Below are 16,969 nucleotides of genomic sequence, written 5' to 3' on the forward strand. Positions count from 1 at the left end.
TCTTCCTCTATAATCAGCTAACAAGCACTTTGACTTCATTCACCCCAAATTGGCCCTGATGTCAAGGAGCAAAATGAAACTTTTTAACCATGATAGTGTTGTGTTTGACTATTCTGCATCAATGACATGAAATGTATGAAATCTGACTTTTAAAAAGTAGACTAAGTAGAAGATTTGAAGAGATTTTTTAATTATGTTTTCGCGATAACGGGGAGTTTGGCTGAGACAAACAAAATGAAAATTCTAAGAGTGCTTTGTGCCATGTAATTGCCATTTAGAGATGTCTGCAATAAGTGAACTCTACTTTTCAAAAAATTAATAGGCTCAGGCAGCAAAATGTGCTTTTAAGCCGCACGAAAAAAATGTATCCTGTATTCTGAATGCCAATTTCTTTATATATAAACATCCTATTTATTAATGATAAATGTTGCTATCTGAATAGCAAAAGTACCGAAGGCCATGAGCTCTGCTTCAGAATGGACAGTTAACATCATATGTTTATTCTTCACATGTATAAGTCGCTGGTAGACTTTTGCTTGCCTTTTGGAAAAAATAGAGTAGAAGTAGAATGGTGTCGTTCAAAATTACTGTGAAAGGGTTTCATATTTATTTGACTCGACTGTTTAATATTATATCAAGAAAATACTGTAAAATATCAGGAAATTTTTGGTTAGCTTATGATGTGTGTTGTTCCGATAAAGCACAACAGTGATGTTTACATCCGAGTTATCCGAATACCAAGCTTTTGCCACACAACATGTAGCTATGCATGTTTTTTATTTTATTTTATTTCTTGGGGGGGGCTTGACTTGAGCGACTATTTAAAGGACAACCGACGCCTCCGGACAAGTTGTGTCCGTAATTTGTAAAATCACTTGAAATGACTTTGACTGAGCGTATTTTACAAAGATTCCACTGCATATAGCTATATTTGACGTTTTAAGACTTGCACCGAATATTGAGCAAATCTTGTTTTCGAGTTGATGACGATGCCTGACGTGATGTCACGTCTGGAACGCCCCTGACCGAGAAAGCGACACACAATGCATTTTGGGTACTTTGTTTGGTCTGAAAACTTCGCGTTGATCCGTGTTGAGGGCAAAATTAGAAGGAAAACGCATAAATAACGCCATGGTGAATCGTGTGTTGCACCAAGACTACTATTTGAAATTGTAAACATTTATGATTTCCTCTTCAGAACTATTTGAATCATATGCATAACTGGATGAGTAACAAGAAAGCATCTTTTCCGAATCTGAATCCATTGTTTTGATTCTCGAGCAAGGCAAGACGTCCTGGCGTGACGTCACGAACAAAGGGGCGGGACCTTCTGAAACTCGCCATCTCAGGTCGTTTTGTAGTACTTTTGGGACACTTTAAGGCATTTTTATTGGTGTTTTTCATTTGACTAAAAATATCAGCCTGCGTGTTTTTTGGGGTATTTTAGATGCTATAAAACGTTTTTCTGATGTCAGTTAGGAAACAAAAAAATGGTGTCGGTTGTCCTTTAAAAATTGGTGTAAAGGTCTTTCAAATAACTGTGAGTAGGACATGTGAACTCACCATTTGTGCCCGACGACCTTGAAAATGTTAACTTTTTTTCTTTTCGAGATCAAATAAAAACACCACGACACTGGGATAGGAGTGTTTACTGTCCATGCTTGCCGGTATTCGCTGCTGCCAGCGTTAAAAGTGGCCATATTTTATACAAGCTTTGATGTAATACGCTTAAAAATCATCTTTTTTTCCAGTTTAGGTATTTGATTATATAGAATTGGAAGTTTATATCTTTTTTTTTTTGCTAGGACTATTTTCCTTTTCTGTGCAACATGACAGATTACAGTACTGTACTGTACCTAAAAACTGAATGCAAGTAAAAGGCCAATCTAGAAAGTTCAGTTATAATAATTGTCTATGGTAATTAGGGAGTGGCTTTGTATCGAATTCCAGAACTGCAGTGGAGTAGGTTAGTATAAAGGGTGGAGGCTGTGGGCAAGACATGTTATATAAAATGTATTGAAAATAAAATTCTAAATATTACGTTTGTACGTACTGAATGATTGTCCTGGCAGAACTAATACGGTGGTCAGTGAGTGTGTTAATACATATAAATTGCTGCATTTGGATGGGAATTAATGTTTGAAACCAAACACCTAAGCCTTTGAATTCCATTTGTAATAATTTTACAGTAGTTTTTCATTTGGGTGTAACGATGACATTGTGCCATTTCAAAACATTTACTTGAGCCAAGGCACATTTAAAATAATTTTCCATCACACCATAAAAAAGAGTGCTGTATAGTCAACTAAAAAAAGACTGTTTCAGTTTGCAAATAGTCTTAGTGTGAATTCATATTTAGTTGGTCATACTTGTTAATTGTGCTTTTTGCCATCTAATGTAAAAACTTTGTAATGTAAAAATTGTTCAACCTGTCACTGAAGCTCGCTGGCATAGATAGCTGAACAAAGATGTTATTTGCAATTTTTAAAATGTGAAAATGAACAAAGTTATTCTAAACAAGGGTTGTTGGGATACTAAAATTATCCAATTTACTTTCCACATTACATCACAAAACAAACCCTTGTCTCTCCTTTGTCCAAGACAAATGGATTGATATAGATGCTTTTAACCATGTTTATCTTCTGGACTCTAACGCCGTTTTGGATTTGGATTTGCCTTTATTAGTCTCGCAGCGGAGAAATTTACATTTCACAGCAGCAAAGTTATGAAATGAATGAAAGTAGTCAAAAGAACAATAAAAAACTAAATAACAAATAACATTACGACACAGACACAGAGAGTCATTCATTCTTAAGCACTTTCTATACCCTCTTTTTTATACGAAGCAGTTCCAAATGAAAGAGAGGATTAAAGCGTCTCTTCACCAGTGGATCAAGGACATCAGTTTTCACTGTCATTTGAAATGAAAATGTCAAGTAATAGAGATTGCCTGGTACTAAGAAAACAAATGTTTGTCAACGGGTAAATTGATTTCAAAATAGGTGTGGTGGACGTTAAGTCAGATCACTGAAAAACTGGTTAACTGAATTTTGTTTGGCGTGTTGATTCCCAGATGCATCGTGTGATGTGGATTTACGTTAGGAACCTGTCCTACATTAAATGATTAATGTTCATATATCAGCAACAAAAAAATCAAATGATCTATATACGTATGTGTATGTTTTTTTCATAATTTAGATTTTTTTTTAAATGTTTGCTACAAAATGACGCAGAGGGGCCATGTCGTGTCGGGGTTTGCCTTTTGGCCTTCAAATGACTTCTGTACACGCATGGCTTCAAAATGGTGCTCTGGCCCTTTAATTAAACAAACACGCTATGCAGTTGACGTTTTTTGAGACCGCCTTGTTGCGGCGAGGTTTCGATGTTGACAACCAGACACTTTCAATGCGTCGGCGAAGGACAACCCGACGAGCTTGTTTGTTTTTATGTATTTCTTGTCTAATTTGAGGCAAATGCGACGGGTTCGTCGTGCTGTCGACGTCTCAACGTTGTAAGGCTAACAGGTTTTTGATACATTGCTAGTGAGCCACGAACGAACGTTAGCATGACAACACGAACAACACGAGGGGGAAACTGGCTCTTTGAAAAGGTCAAATAAGGTAAGCGTTTAAAGCTGTATTAAAAAAACTTCTGCTGTCCTCAACATACATATTTTGGGTTGAACGCGAAGCTTTATCGAAACACGGTCATTCGAAACGGCGGCCTGAAAGGATTCACTAAATAGCTAGTTGGCGCACAAGAGTATGTATTGATCTGCTTTAAATATTCAGGAAAATGTCTCGAAACCTTTATGACAGTAGACTTGTAGATACACTGTAGTTAATTTTACGGTGAATCATGGCGCGTCTGCTTTGGCATTTCTATATTCATTCAACCATTACGTCATCTACATTTTTTCCCGCTGAGTCTTGTGTCGCAAGGAGTTTAGTTAGGTCGGGAAGCAAATTAAAAACCCTAGCGTGACGTTTCTTCTGAGATTCTCGTGTTTTTGTTTTAGTTTTTTTTAGCGATGTACCGCAGTTTATTTGTTCCCCAGCAGGTCGTTTTCGCTACAACTATGTCATCAAAATAGAACCACGTGGACAGAGGCGGAAGAGGGACTGGAGTGGTTTGGATTTGCCTTTGAGTCTCGCAGTGGAGAAATTTACATTTCACAGCAGCAAAGTTATGAAAGTATAAACACAAAATACATGAGCTGCTGGAAAGGCAGCCACTCTCGCGGCACCATCTTTAAGTCAGACGGAACAAAAAAAAACACCAACAAATATGACACCACAAAGACAGTCATTCATTCTTAAGCACTTTCTGTACCCTCGCTGTCAGATTTAGCAATTTCAGCATTGTAATTTTTTCTAAAACTAATTAAAAAAAACAATTGTCTTAATACCTCATCCTTGCCTCCCTGAGTGTAACAAATATAAATACTGTAATATGGATGGAGCACCACGAATTATTCTTGAACAAATGGGCGTGTGACATTTCAATTACTGTCAGAACATATTAATTTGCCATTGTGTACCCTATGTTGTTGAACAAATTGGTGGTGCCATTTTTATTACTGCCAGAACATTTTAAATTTGGCATTGAATCCTATGGTGGCCCTCAAACGTTTTGCATCTAGTATGACCAGGGCCAGAGGAAGAGCCATTAGGCATCTGTCAGTCATTGCAGTGATGTACAAATGCAGGATTGAATGTCACAAACAAGGTGGACATAACCCTCTTCTGCGTCTGGCGCACTCGTTGCTCGGAGCAAATATATTTCAATTAGTGAATTGTTAAAATGTTAACATCAAACAAAGCGTTCAGTTTTTCATTCTCAGTTCCCATTAATGTGCTGTTGGACACTTCCTCAACAGCGAGCACCATGACCCCATCATGATCCACGCCGATGGCTTCTCCAAGTACGATGCAAGCACGCAACCGGGATGCAATAGGAGACCCCCTGCAGAGATGTTCCATTTGCTCTCTGCAATCGTTGTTTGGCTCGTGACCGGCACCACCATCTCCAGCCTCAACAAATGGATCTTTGCCGTGTACAACTTCAGGTACCCCCTACTGTTGTCCGCTCTGCACATGCTGACAGCCATCGTGGTGGACTACGGCTTGATCAAACTGCGAGTGATCAGCCACACGGGAGCGGTGGTGCAGGACTTGACCCCTGAGGCGAAATGTAAAGTCTTCTTGCTGAGTCTTACATTTTGCGCCAGCATCGCCTTCGGCAACATGGGTCTGAACTATGTGCAACTGTCCTTCGCTCAAATGATCTACACCACCACACCGCTCTTCACTCTGGCGATCTCCACGTTGATCCTGGGCAAGCAACATCACATCCTCAAGTACACGGCCATGATGCCCATCTGCCTGGGAGCCTCTTTTAGTATCATGGGGGAGGTCCAGTATGACCAGACGGGCTGCTTGTATGTCATCGCTGCCACCATGTTTCGGGGCGTCAAGTCCATTCAACAGAGTAAGTTGTACTTGATCTTTTTTTTGTTTTTTTTTTCAAGCTATTCCGGCGCAGAAAGCGATTGGATATGGCTAGTGCTTTCTCTAATATGGCTTGCGAAGCATTTATCGGCTAATTTTTGGGATAATATTTAGCCTTGAAGGACAACCGACACCACTGGTCAAGTTGCGTCCATAATTTGTAAAATCACTTCAAATGACTAAGACTGAGCGTATTTTCCAAAGATTCCACCGCATATAGCTATATTTTACATTTTAAGACTCGCGCTGAATATTCAGGAAGTCTTGTTTTGGAGTTGATGACGATTCCTGACGTGATGTCACGTCAGGAACGCCCCTGACAGAGAAAGCACCACAATGCATTTTGGGTACTTTGTTTGGTCTGAAAACTTTGTGTTCATCCGCGTTGATGGCGAAATTAGACGGAAAACACATAAATAACGCAATGGTGAATCGTTGTGTGTTGCACCAAGACTACTATTTGATACTAGTTGACACACATTCCCAGCAGACAAATCAGCCCATTTCCAATGAAGTTTGGGCGCCATCTTGTGCATTTTCTGGGATGCTACATTGGAGTCCTGACGGCTCAATTGATATGGAAGTACTTCTTTAATCGATTGCAAACATTTATGCTCTTCAGAACAATTTGAATCATATACATAACTGGATGAGTAACAAGAAAGCATCTTCTCCGAATCTGAAGCCATTGTTTTGATTCTCAAGCAAGGCAAGACGTACTGGTGTGATGTCACGAACAAGGGGGCGGGACCTTCTGAAACTCGCCATTTTCGGGGTCATTTTGAAGTAGTTTTGGATCACTTTAACTCATTCTTATTGGTGTTTTGCATGTGACTAAAAATATCAGCCTGCATGTTTTGGGTATTTTAGATGCTATAAAACGTTTTTCTGATGTCAGTTAGGAAACAAAAAAAATGGTGTCGGTTGTCCTTTAAAGAAGTTCCAGCAGCAAAGTGGTTGAACTGGGACACATTCCTCTGTGGAATTAAAGTCATGCGCATTGATCGTTCACTCACTAAATGGAACCAATGTTCCAATTCATCTCAAGTTTTTTTGCCACAGGCTAAACTTCAGTAGTTTTTTTTCTTTTTTCAACAAGATTAGATTCGTGCCTGTAACATGGTTAAACCTTTACTTCGCTTTACCCTCCCATCAGGCATTCTCCTTCAGGAGGAGAAGATCAACTCTGTGTTCCTGCTCTACCTGATGTCCATCCCCAGCTTCCTCATCTTGGCCGTGGCGGCCCTGACGTTGGAGAATTGGGCCCAACTGGAGTCACCAATGCACTACGACCAGCGCCTTTGGGTCTTTATCCTGCTCAGCTGCCTCGGTTCGGTCCTGTACAACCTAGCCAGCAGTTGCGTCATCACGCTCACGTCAGCCGTCACCCTTCACATCCTGGGCAACCTGAACGTTGTGGGCAACCTCCTGCTCTCTCAGCTGCTCTTCGGCAGCGAGATTTCGTCGCTGAGCTGCGCCGGCATCGCCCTCACTCTGTCCGGAATGCTCATCTATCAGAACTCCGAGTTCATCGGCAGCTACATGGACACGCGCAGAGTCAAAATGGCGGACTCGCGAGGTGAGAACAAAATGGATGCCGCTGAAATGAGGTACCGCCGGCAAAGAACAGAGCAGGATAAGGAGTGTAAGACTACCTGAACTACGGGGAGTTCTGATTAACTCGTTCACTGCCAGACATGTGCAATAATAGTAATGATAAAAATCATAAATTTCATTTATAAAAATATGTCCACTCCAGTGCAAGGGTTTTTGTCATTGTTACTCGAATTCCAGGACACACAGAATATTTAGTTTTAGGATGACAGAAACATTATTTTAGGATGACAGAAACATTAAATGCAGCATAAGAAAATGTAGACATTCTTCTTTCATCAGAAAAAATAAGTGAATTCCTAAATTATATGGGTCTGGAGTTATATGATTTTGAAATGAGGGCGGCTGTCCAAAATACAATGTAATACATAGATATTGGTTTATATTGCACTTTAACAACAGCTGAAGCTGGAATAAAGCGCTAACAAGGACAAAAGGGAAATGCTGCCCGCTTGTGTAAAGAAATAAACATTGCCAAAGGCCATGGCTAGCACTTTATTATCACTCAAAAAAGAAAAAACCACCCGAAGAAATTCGAGAATGGTGCTGTACATCATATTTCCAATTCCCGAATAAATTCGTGATGGGCAGTGAATGAGTTAAAATGGTGGAACTCAAGTAAAAAAAAGTATATATATCTAATCTTGACAAAAAATATGTTCCGTTCACCCCACTTGTCAAAACATGGCATTTCAATAAAACTTGTTATGGGTTGAGCAGCATGCTTGGCTGAAAATGGCAATCATGCCTCATCTGTTATCTGGGTTTGGTCATGTGACATTCGAAAGGTGAGCCCATAGTTGTTTTCAGGCGATGGCGAGTGGCAGGCAAAATGGCTGACCTGTGAGATGGGTACAAACGGGTGTTTTTTTTTGTTTTTTTAAATCCATTTCATTTCTAAGCACCTTTCTAAACTCTCAAGGCCACTTTACAGTTTTTCTGCTTCATTCATTTCCCACAAACGCAATGTTGTGCCAAATGCCGTGCTTTCGACAAGTGGGGCCCGAATGGAACGTACTCTCAATTTTGAATTTCCCCTTGAATTAGTCGAGAGTGGCCAGCCTTATAAAGTGATCCTCACTGACGATGATGTTCCATGGCACAGGAATCCCTCACCATTTCAGGGCGTAGGGACAGTCCGACTGAAAGTAGTTTAAACATTTGCCTTTAATTTTAAACTTGATCTTGATTTAAAATTGATCACCCAAGTTCTCAATTGATTTTATTGATCAGATGAGACACATAGGTTTGTAATAGGGTATGCACAATATTGGAAAAAAACATACCATACAATATGGATGTGAACCATATTATTATGATATTGAACAAGTGCCTAAAGTAATTTAATTTATTTATGATGAAAAAGTCAAAAAGCTTTCATAAGTAAGCTAAATGGGTTTTTTGATCATATATTGTAATTTGCCTTGATTATGTCCCAACTCTGTGTTGGTGACGTGCATTGAAGTTTGCATCCAACTAGTCCAATTTGGATAAAAGCAACATGTTTCACTTTATGTAGAATCGTCTCTAATAACGTACGATGCAATGCAGTTGCAAGATTTTCCCAGTGAATCACCAATGTGCCCCCCGCCTCCCCCAAAACGATCTGAATTAGTGGTGGATTTCTGTCCTCGACCATCATCCTCATTGTGCCAATTCTACTGTCCCATGGAAACCAGAAGCGGTGGTCTTTGTTTTATTTATTTTTTACATTTTTAAATCCAGCAGAATGAGCACTCCTGTACATAGCCCCGTTGTTTGAATTGCACTTTGACCTGGCCCACAAGTGGGATATTAAAAAGCATGTAAGCACATTTAGGCTGTTTGGAAAACTTTCACGGTTACATAACACGTCACCGAAATTGCACTGTGATATCGGGATGTAACGATAATGGCCATGTACATTAAGGTTTGTTAGTTACCATGTGCAATATGAACAATGTGTCTAATTTTGAACTCAGCGATTGTATTTTGTGTTTTGTATAGACCCCCCCCCCATCCCAAACACACACACACACACACAATTTAACAGTCCAAAGAGAAAATCCGGTCTTATTAGTGCTCACTTGGACAAAAGTATGTTACAACATACTGCAATGGTTATTACTCCTATAAATCTGTTCTACAGGCAAAAAAAATACATCTCAGTCAAGATTCATTTATTCATTCAGTTGGTCAATCAATTTTTTTATATATTGTATTTCACCAAACTCCCCAGAATTTGTCAATTAATATAATAACTATTGGTAGTGAGATAAAACTGTATCATGGCGGTGTCGTTACATCCCTACTGTAAAGAATACATTGACGTTTGAAGCAGCACTGAGTAAGATGGAACTGTTACACCATTTTTTGTTTTTTTTTTAATTGTTAAGATATGCGGGAGCTATGATTTTGGCAGCCCAATTCATGTGTTTAATGGCAATTCCAGAGCGGCATCCATCTTGAATCCCAGCCAATGTCACTTTGACTATAAAAGACGTGCGTCATATTCTGACACACAGCTTTAAAACGGAACCTCTGTTGGACTTTGCCTCTTTAAATATGGTTTACTTACATTTTTTTTTTGCCTATTAAAAATATTTATGTATTTATTCGTCAATAGGAGCAGTCTCTGGTTTAGCGATATTACCAATGTTTGTTGTCGGGCACGCAGCGGACTGCGACTTCCATGGAGGTAAAGGCCCAAGGACGATGGCGGAGATTTCCTTCTCCTTTACATGTAAACGTGTATGTCTGTGCTGTATATGGTTGTACGTGCAAGCTCAACATTAACTTTTGTTGAAGCGTTTTCATCGCACTCCGTTGTCAAACTGGTTTCACGCCAGAGGGATGGCAAAGCCAATTGTTGGGATGGAAATACAATTCATTTCTGTCACTCAATCCAAAAAAGTGAAACTCATATTTTTTTACAGATTCTAAACTAGAGTGAAATATTTATTTATGTATTTATTTTGCAGATGAAAAGGTTTCTTCAGCTGTCATCTGTACTTTATTTGAAGGTGTCGGCCATTTCGCTTCTCATCCGAAGAGCTTCATCAGCGAACTAAAATTTTGCTGGCAACTCTGGCCCTATGTATATCACTAATGGACAGCGGTGGCTGTACCACCTTTGTTCATTAGGTACAGCCACTTCTGTCCATTATGGATAGATATAGGGCTAGAGTTACCAGCACAACTTTAGTTCGCTGACGAAGCTCTTTGGATTAGGAGCGAAACGTCCGACACTTAAAAAGAAGTAAAGATGACGGTTGAATAAAACTTTTCATCGATGGACCACTCCAGTACGACTGAGAGTCTACACAGACTTAATTTATTTTGTGTTATTTCACTATTATTTACAATGAAAAATTCAACCTCTAAATTTGAATATTACATCAATTACTTTTATTGCTTGCGCATAGGGGCACACTCGTGAAGGAGCTGTTGTCAACCGCAGCTCACAATAATTAAAGTATGTTTATAAAGTTGTTAGGTAAGTTTAAAAAGTGTTAAATTCACATTGAGAGGAATCAAACTAGTTTAGCTTTTAATTGGAAGAAGTAAGCCATTTTGAAGTAGGGGTAATGTTTTTTTTTACACTAGACGTTCCAGAATTTGGAGCTGCCATCAAATCTGGGTGTGTCAACTTATCTGACAATCATTAGATTTTTTTTGTGCTTTTGTCTTGGTTGAGGTGTTTTTTTTTTTGTGCCGATTGTAATGATTCTGCACTTTTATGATGTTGCTTTTCTGTAATGTTTTCAGAAGTTCACTTGATGTACCTGTAAAGTGCTCAGTGCAACGAAGGACGGGCCCTTATATTGCTGTTGAATGCAGCTTCATTGGAAATCAAAGGTCAGAATTGGATTTCTGAGAAAAGTGTTCTCAAAGTTGTTTATAGAAACTACAAAAAGATGAGTTTCACTTATTAATTTTTTTAGAATCAACTGTCTCCTATATGTATGGGGCTCATCCGTTGAAGATCAGAATCAGAAAGCCTTTAATCGTCCAACAATGGGGAAATATTCAGATGCCTGGATGGTTTGGTTTGGCAGTGACGTGTTACAAGCAAATTGTTCAATACATAGCTGCTGATGGGATGTACTTGTTTGATTATATATGATATGATACGATTGGTCGCCCGAGTTCCGAATGTATGCTGCCTTATTGAGGCATTCTTTGAGAGTATCGCATTTTGTGTGGAGGCAAATGTGTCTTGGCAAACAAACTGCTGTTTTGTCGTTCAAAATAAACGGACCGGTACAAGAATTTACATTTGAATTGCATAACTTCTTCATTGCAATCGTGAATGTGAGACCAAATGGCACCCCCCTATTTATATATATTTTGTAATTTATTTAGGTTTGCATGCAGTGTTTACTATTGTTTTAAAGGACAACCGACGCCTCCGGACAAATTGTGTCCATAATTTGTAAAATCACTTCAAATGACTTCTACTGAGCATATTTTACAAAGATTTCATGACATCCAGCTATATTTTATGTTTTAAGACTTGCGCTGAATATTACACGGCTTAGAGGTTTGGGGTAGAGGTTTTCATTTTTAGCTGTTAAAGGCTTAGGGTTTTAGGGGTTTCAGGCTTATTCAATGTAATCTTTGAGAATGTGTTTATTGTATTCATGAAATAGTAATCTTAACGTCCATTTATTTCTTTTTTTAACCATTTATCTGTTTGAGAAAAAAAAAATCATGGCCATTGAGCATCAAGGGTGACCCGACCTGGCTCTAGCTCTCTCTGGATTAAACTGCCCTCCCTCCCAGTTTTTCATATTCCGTCACCATTTGGATTTGGACGCATTTGTGACAGTTTTTTTCCAGAGAAATGGAAGCAGGATCTTTCCCCAATATGCATCTCGTTGACGAGAAATGCTCAAGTGAGAAGGAAGCGATGACTGAAAGTCATCCAAAGAAGACCTCAACAACAGGTAAGAGCATCCCGTGTGGAATTGTTATGCTCCAATGCTATTATTCCGGCACGCGTTGCTTTATTAGGGCTTTCCTTTCACTGCCTTATCTGATGCCTGCGCTCTCCCTGTTCCATTACTATATTTGTACGTGTTTTTCCAAACACTGGGGCCAGCACTGCAGTGACGCTGAGAGGCACTTCTGCGCGTTTCCTCTCAGTTTACATTCTTTGTCCTAACATTACAGGCACACTGGATGCTGGGAATGTCCGACTTGTATCTCCGTGCCATTTCTTTCACACTTTAGAAGAAGACTTGTAAGCCTCGGTGATGGAGTCGACGCCTCAACATGAAAACGGAGCAACTGTGAGCGTCAGCAGCGAGCAGCTTGCTGCGATTGATGATGAAGATGTCCTCAACAAGATGGTGAGCTCATGTGTTAAATGTGCTTTGTGTGTATTTTTGATCAGGAATATGTTAGTTTGCATTTTCAATGTTTATACTGTTGTTTGGGAGAAATTCATTAAGAACTAGCTACACTCGAAACATACCTTTGGATTAAAATAGTGTTTACCCCCCCAAGTTGGATAATGCTGGAGAGTTTGAAGAGAGGCGACTCATCCGTGCTGCGTTGAGGGACCTGCTGAAGAAGAAACGAGGTGAGTTCCAATCTGGGAGATGTCCACAGGTGTGAAAAACGCTGGTGCAAATGGCTGCCGCTGCTCACCCGCACACAAAAAAAAAAATCCAGCGACTGTAAAGTGTCCTTGAGAGTTTTGAAAGCCGCTTGGAAATTAAATTTATTATTATTATTAATGATAAAAAGTGTTTGGGCCTTCCTTCAGTCTGTTTTGGTGTGTCACATTTAAATGTTTCCCAAAGACAAAACAAGTAAATATGAAATGCATGTTTTAATTTCTTTCTTTTTGATCCTAATTCAAAAAAAGTGTAGTTATCTATATATCTTTCTAGCTTTCCATCCGTCATCACAGAGGTCTTGGGAATCATTCAGATGTCTTTTATAAGAGTCAGACGCGCTTTGTTTTTTTTGTTTTGTTACGATGCTGTGTGCGTCATTATTTTCATTAAGCACTTACCTGGAAACTATTCAAAAACATTTGAGAATGGATGAAAAATCCTTCTTCGTGGCACGAATGACAAACATGATTCAACATCGACAATTCTTTTGTCAGACAAACGGGAACAGGAGCGAGTGTCCCGTCAGCGGGACTTGAAGCAGCAGGGCCTGAGCAAAGAACCCTTGCCAGGGAGCGCAGTCCTGGGCACGGCGAAAGCACCCGCCAATCAGCAGCCTACAACAAACAGTGACTCATATCTTCTAAGATTTACTCCTGATATTACTGTATTGACAGTTTTGCAATATTCACCATATTCTATGCTTTTTTTTTTTTTTTTTTGTTCCCCATTAGGTCGACCGGCCTACTCCATGACAGCAGGCGGGTAAGAATTTATTTTGCATATAAAATCACACATGATTAGTTGGCATGCTATTGTTTTTCTTTTCGAGCATAAAAAGGGATTTACTTGAAACACTTTTGGCCATTAATTGAGGTCTGGTAAATAAATACGTAGATGGATAAATACATAACTAAAAAAATATATATATAAATGCATAAATAAATCACATGGGAATAATAATAATAATAATAATAATAATACATTTAATTTCAAAGCGCCTTTCAAAACTCTCAAGGACACTTTAGTCACGAGATATTTTTGTGCAGGTGAGCAGCGAATTACTTGATGCACCAGAAATATGAAGGAGGTTTCTGTTTGAAGGAAAACAGTAGCCACAATTGTTTTATAATTATCCTTCTCTCAAAAAATACAATTTTCCGACCCAAAAAATACAGTGGAGATTATTTGGCAAATAACATCATTTTGCAGAGAGGCTACAATTTGAGGGTGTAAATATTAGATGTATTAGATATATTTGATGTATTTTTTACCATACCATGTATGCTTAGTAATGCTAATGAGGTGATACTAGAGCTATTAAGGCAATCAGAGCCAGGGATAGAACATTAAAGGTAATGCACCGCATACATATATTGCCTGATTGCCTCAAGAGCTCTAGTACCAATACAGGTTTCTTATACAAGCCTTAAACATACATTCCATACAAAATATAACACTTAAGCAACTTACGAACGAATTCACCTTACGAACATCCGTTCGGAACATATCTCGTTCTATGTTGGGGAGCGTCTCTATTTGCTGTCTAATTAGATGTGTACTCCTCAGTAAAGCCAGTCCTGCTCAAGCCGCCCTAAAGCCCTCCCCTGTGCAGCCCCCTCAGCTAAAAACGTCAAACAGATGCTTCTGGACTGGTGCAAGGCCAAAACGGAGCCATATGAGGTCATCGCGGCCTCACTGTGCACTCACTGATCTGCTTGTCTTTTGTCAACATTAATGTCTGCACTCTTTCAGGGAGTGGACATCCACAACTTTTCCTCCAGCTGGAAAGATGGAATCGCTTTTTGCGCGTTGGTGCATCGCTTCTTCCCTGAAGCTTTTGAGTATTCCACCCTGAACCCTAACAAAGCCAAGGACAACTTCCAGCTGGCATTCAGTACCGCGGAGTAAGCCCTGCTTCATGTCACCGTGTTTCCTGAATGTACATCTTGCTTTTTTTTTTTGCACACTCTGACGTTACAAGTCTGATGTCGCTTCAATGTCTGCAGGAGGCTGGCCGGTTGTCCCCCACTCCTGGACCCCGAAGACTTGGTTCGGATGAAGGAGCCTGACTGGAAGTGCATTTATACGTACATCCAGGAGTTTTACCGCTGCCTGGTTGAAAAAGGCTTGGTTAAAACCAAAAAGAGGGATTAAGCTTGGTCTGGGTGGTTGGACCTTAGCATTTAAAGGACAACCGACACCATTTTTTTCTTTCCTAACTGACATCAGAAAAACGTTTTCGAGCATCTAAAATAGCCAAAACACGCATGCAGATATTTTTAGTCAAATGCAAAACAGCAATAAAAATTACTTAAGTGTCCCAAAACTACTTCAAAATGACCTCTGAAATGGCGAGTTTCAGAAGGTCCCGCCCCCTTGTTCGTGACGTCACTCCAGGACGTCTTGCCTTGCTCTAGAATCAAAACAATGGCTTCAGATTCGAAGATGCTTTCTTGTTACTCATCCAGTTATGAATATGATTCAAATAGTTCTGAAGAGGAAAGCATAAATGTTTGCAATCGATTAAAGGAGTCCTCCCATATCAATTCGAGCCGTCAATGACAGCAATGTAGCACCCAGAAAATGCACAAGATGGCGCCCAAGCTCCGTTGGAAATGGGCTGATTTGTCTGCTGGGAATTTGTGTCAACTAGTATCGAATAGTAGTCTTGATGCAACACAAAACGATTCACCATCGCGTTATTTATGTGTTTTCCTTCTAATTGCGCCATTAACACGAAGTTTTCAGACCAAACAAAGTACCCAAAATGCATTGTGTCGCTTTCTCTGTCAGGGGCGTTCCTGATGTCACGTCACGTCTGGAATCGTCACCAACTCCAAAACAAGACTTCCTGAATATTCAGTGTGAATCTTAAAACGTAAAATATAGCTATATGCCCTGGAATCTTTGTTAAATACACTCAGTACAAGTCATTTGAAGTGATTTTACAAATTATGGACACAACTTGTCCGAGGCGTCGGTTGTCCTTTAAGTTTCATTTGGGTGGCTGGACAATTAGCATAGCACAAAGTAAAATAGACAACTTGGCTTTCTGTGAAGATATGGAAGGCATAGCTTTTGGTATGTGATCATTAATGGATACTTGATCAGGTACATGCGCACTGTCTGAGTGCAGTCTGCTTTTACAAATAATAAAATGCAGTTTGGAATGACATTTTCATATACAAGGTTTTTTTTAAAGCAGTCCTTTTTATTCATGTGATGATCCGTGACAGATTGATCCAAAAGAAAATAATTATAGGGATTGGATGGAATTTGTGAATGGCAGTGAATAAGTTAACTAACGTTAAATATTTTTACTTTATCAAAACGAATTAGCAACTGTATTTGATTATTGGTTCTTGGGGCGACCTCACTGATTTTGAACTACAGTGATACCTTGGCTTCGAACTTGATTCCCAGACAGTGTGTAAAGCAAAAAGTGTGTCTCCCAAAAATTAATTTACCATAGGAAACCATTAAAATGAGAATAATCCGTTCCCAGGTCCCCATAAAACATAATTTTCTACTTTCTAATTTTCAAAGCCTTAAAACTACACAAAGTATACCTTATTTTATGTATAATAAATGTGCTACGGTATTATAATTAAAGAAATAAACTGTACTGTATGATAAAGTCGTTTTATTTACCTTTGTGATGGTCGTTGATTGCTTGATGGAATGGAGTGGCCGGTTTCCTCAGCATTTAACACTTGATGAGGAACGTAACCTTCTTTCACCATCTTGAGGAATGATCCCTTGTCGGTGCTTTCTCTGCGATAATTTTACCTAGTTCCTCATCAATTGTGTTCTGTTTAGCTGGGTGGATAGCTTTGTGTACAGATGGCTTGTGCGGGTTGTTTGTTGAGCCTGATTGATGGGATAGTTTAACCTTGCAGTCTACACTCTGCCTTTGAACTATCAAAGTTGAAACTCTCACTGTTGTCTGCTTGTCTCTTTAATGTTTAAACCACCCCCCTCGCTGCTACGTTCTTGACCAATCATGTGGCTTTAACCGAAGACTGGGGGCGGGGAATAGAGGACAAAAACAGTCGGCTGCCATTTTGTTGGTAGAAGAACGGGCTCGTTCGCGAATGACACATCACTCATTGAGGCAGCTCCGTGTAAGAAAAAAGTGTGTATGCCAAGGTAAAAGTTTCATCAATTTAATGTTCGTAAACCGAAAAGTTTGTAAGCCAAGGGGTTGGTAAACCGAGGTGTCACTGTAATGACAAAAAA

General features: G+C 39.5%; 2 protein-coding genes across 11 annotated transcripts; both read left to right on the forward strand.

The window, feature by feature from the left end:
- The first annotated feature begins 3,349 nt into the window (after positions 1 to 3,349).
- Positions 3,350 to 12,308, forward strand: slc35e4 (solute carrier family 35 member E4). Of its 10 annotated transcripts, XR_016118228.1 has the most exons (7): positions 3,350 to 3,620; positions 4,880 to 5,490; positions 6,667 to 7,089; positions 9,730 to 9,801; positions 10,872 to 10,961; positions 11,946 to 12,052; positions 12,279 to 12,308. XR_016118228.1 is itself a non-coding variant. In XM_089020065.1 (5 exons), the coding sequence occupies exons 2-5, from the start codon at positions 4,899 to 4,901 to the stop codon at positions 10,892 to 10,894; spliced, it is 1,110 nt and encodes a 369-aa protein (XP_088876191.1). In that variant the 5' UTR covers positions 3,350 to 3,620; positions 4,880 to 4,898; the 3' UTR covers positions 10,895 to 11,378. The 10 variants fall into 10 exon arrangements, 2 of the variants coding, with proteins under 2 accessions (XP_088876191.1, XP_088876189.1); XR_016118229.1 differs by lacking the exon at positions 12,279 to 12,308 and having other exon boundaries at positions 11,935 to 12,023; XR_016118227.1 differs by lacking the exons at positions 11,946 to 12,052; positions 12,279 to 12,308 and adding an exon at positions 11,048 to 11,378.
- smtna (smoothelin a) lies at positions 11,935 to 16,965 on the forward strand. The gene is given in 9 exon segments (XM_089020077.1): positions 11,935 to 12,052; positions 12,339 to 12,457; positions 12,615 to 12,690; positions 13,225 to 13,356; positions 13,462 to 13,492; positions 14,297 to 14,319; positions 14,322 to 14,410; positions 14,483 to 14,634; positions 14,737 to 16,965. Coding segments are annotated over 8 exon segments (747 nt in total). The 5' UTR covers positions 11,935 to 12,052; positions 12,339 to 12,361; the 3' UTR covers positions 14,885 to 16,965.
- The last annotated feature ends 4 nt before the right edge of the window (positions 16,966 to 16,969 follow it).

The sequence above is a fragment of the Hippocampus bargibanti genome, linkage group LG18 (genome assembly GCF_051943395.1).
Source record: "Hippocampus bargibanti isolate YZ-2025 linkage group LG18, ASM5194339v1, whole genome shotgun sequence".
Classification (NCBI taxonomy): domain Eukaryota; kingdom Metazoa; phylum Chordata; class Actinopteri; order Syngnathiformes; family Syngnathidae; genus Hippocampus; species Hippocampus bargibanti.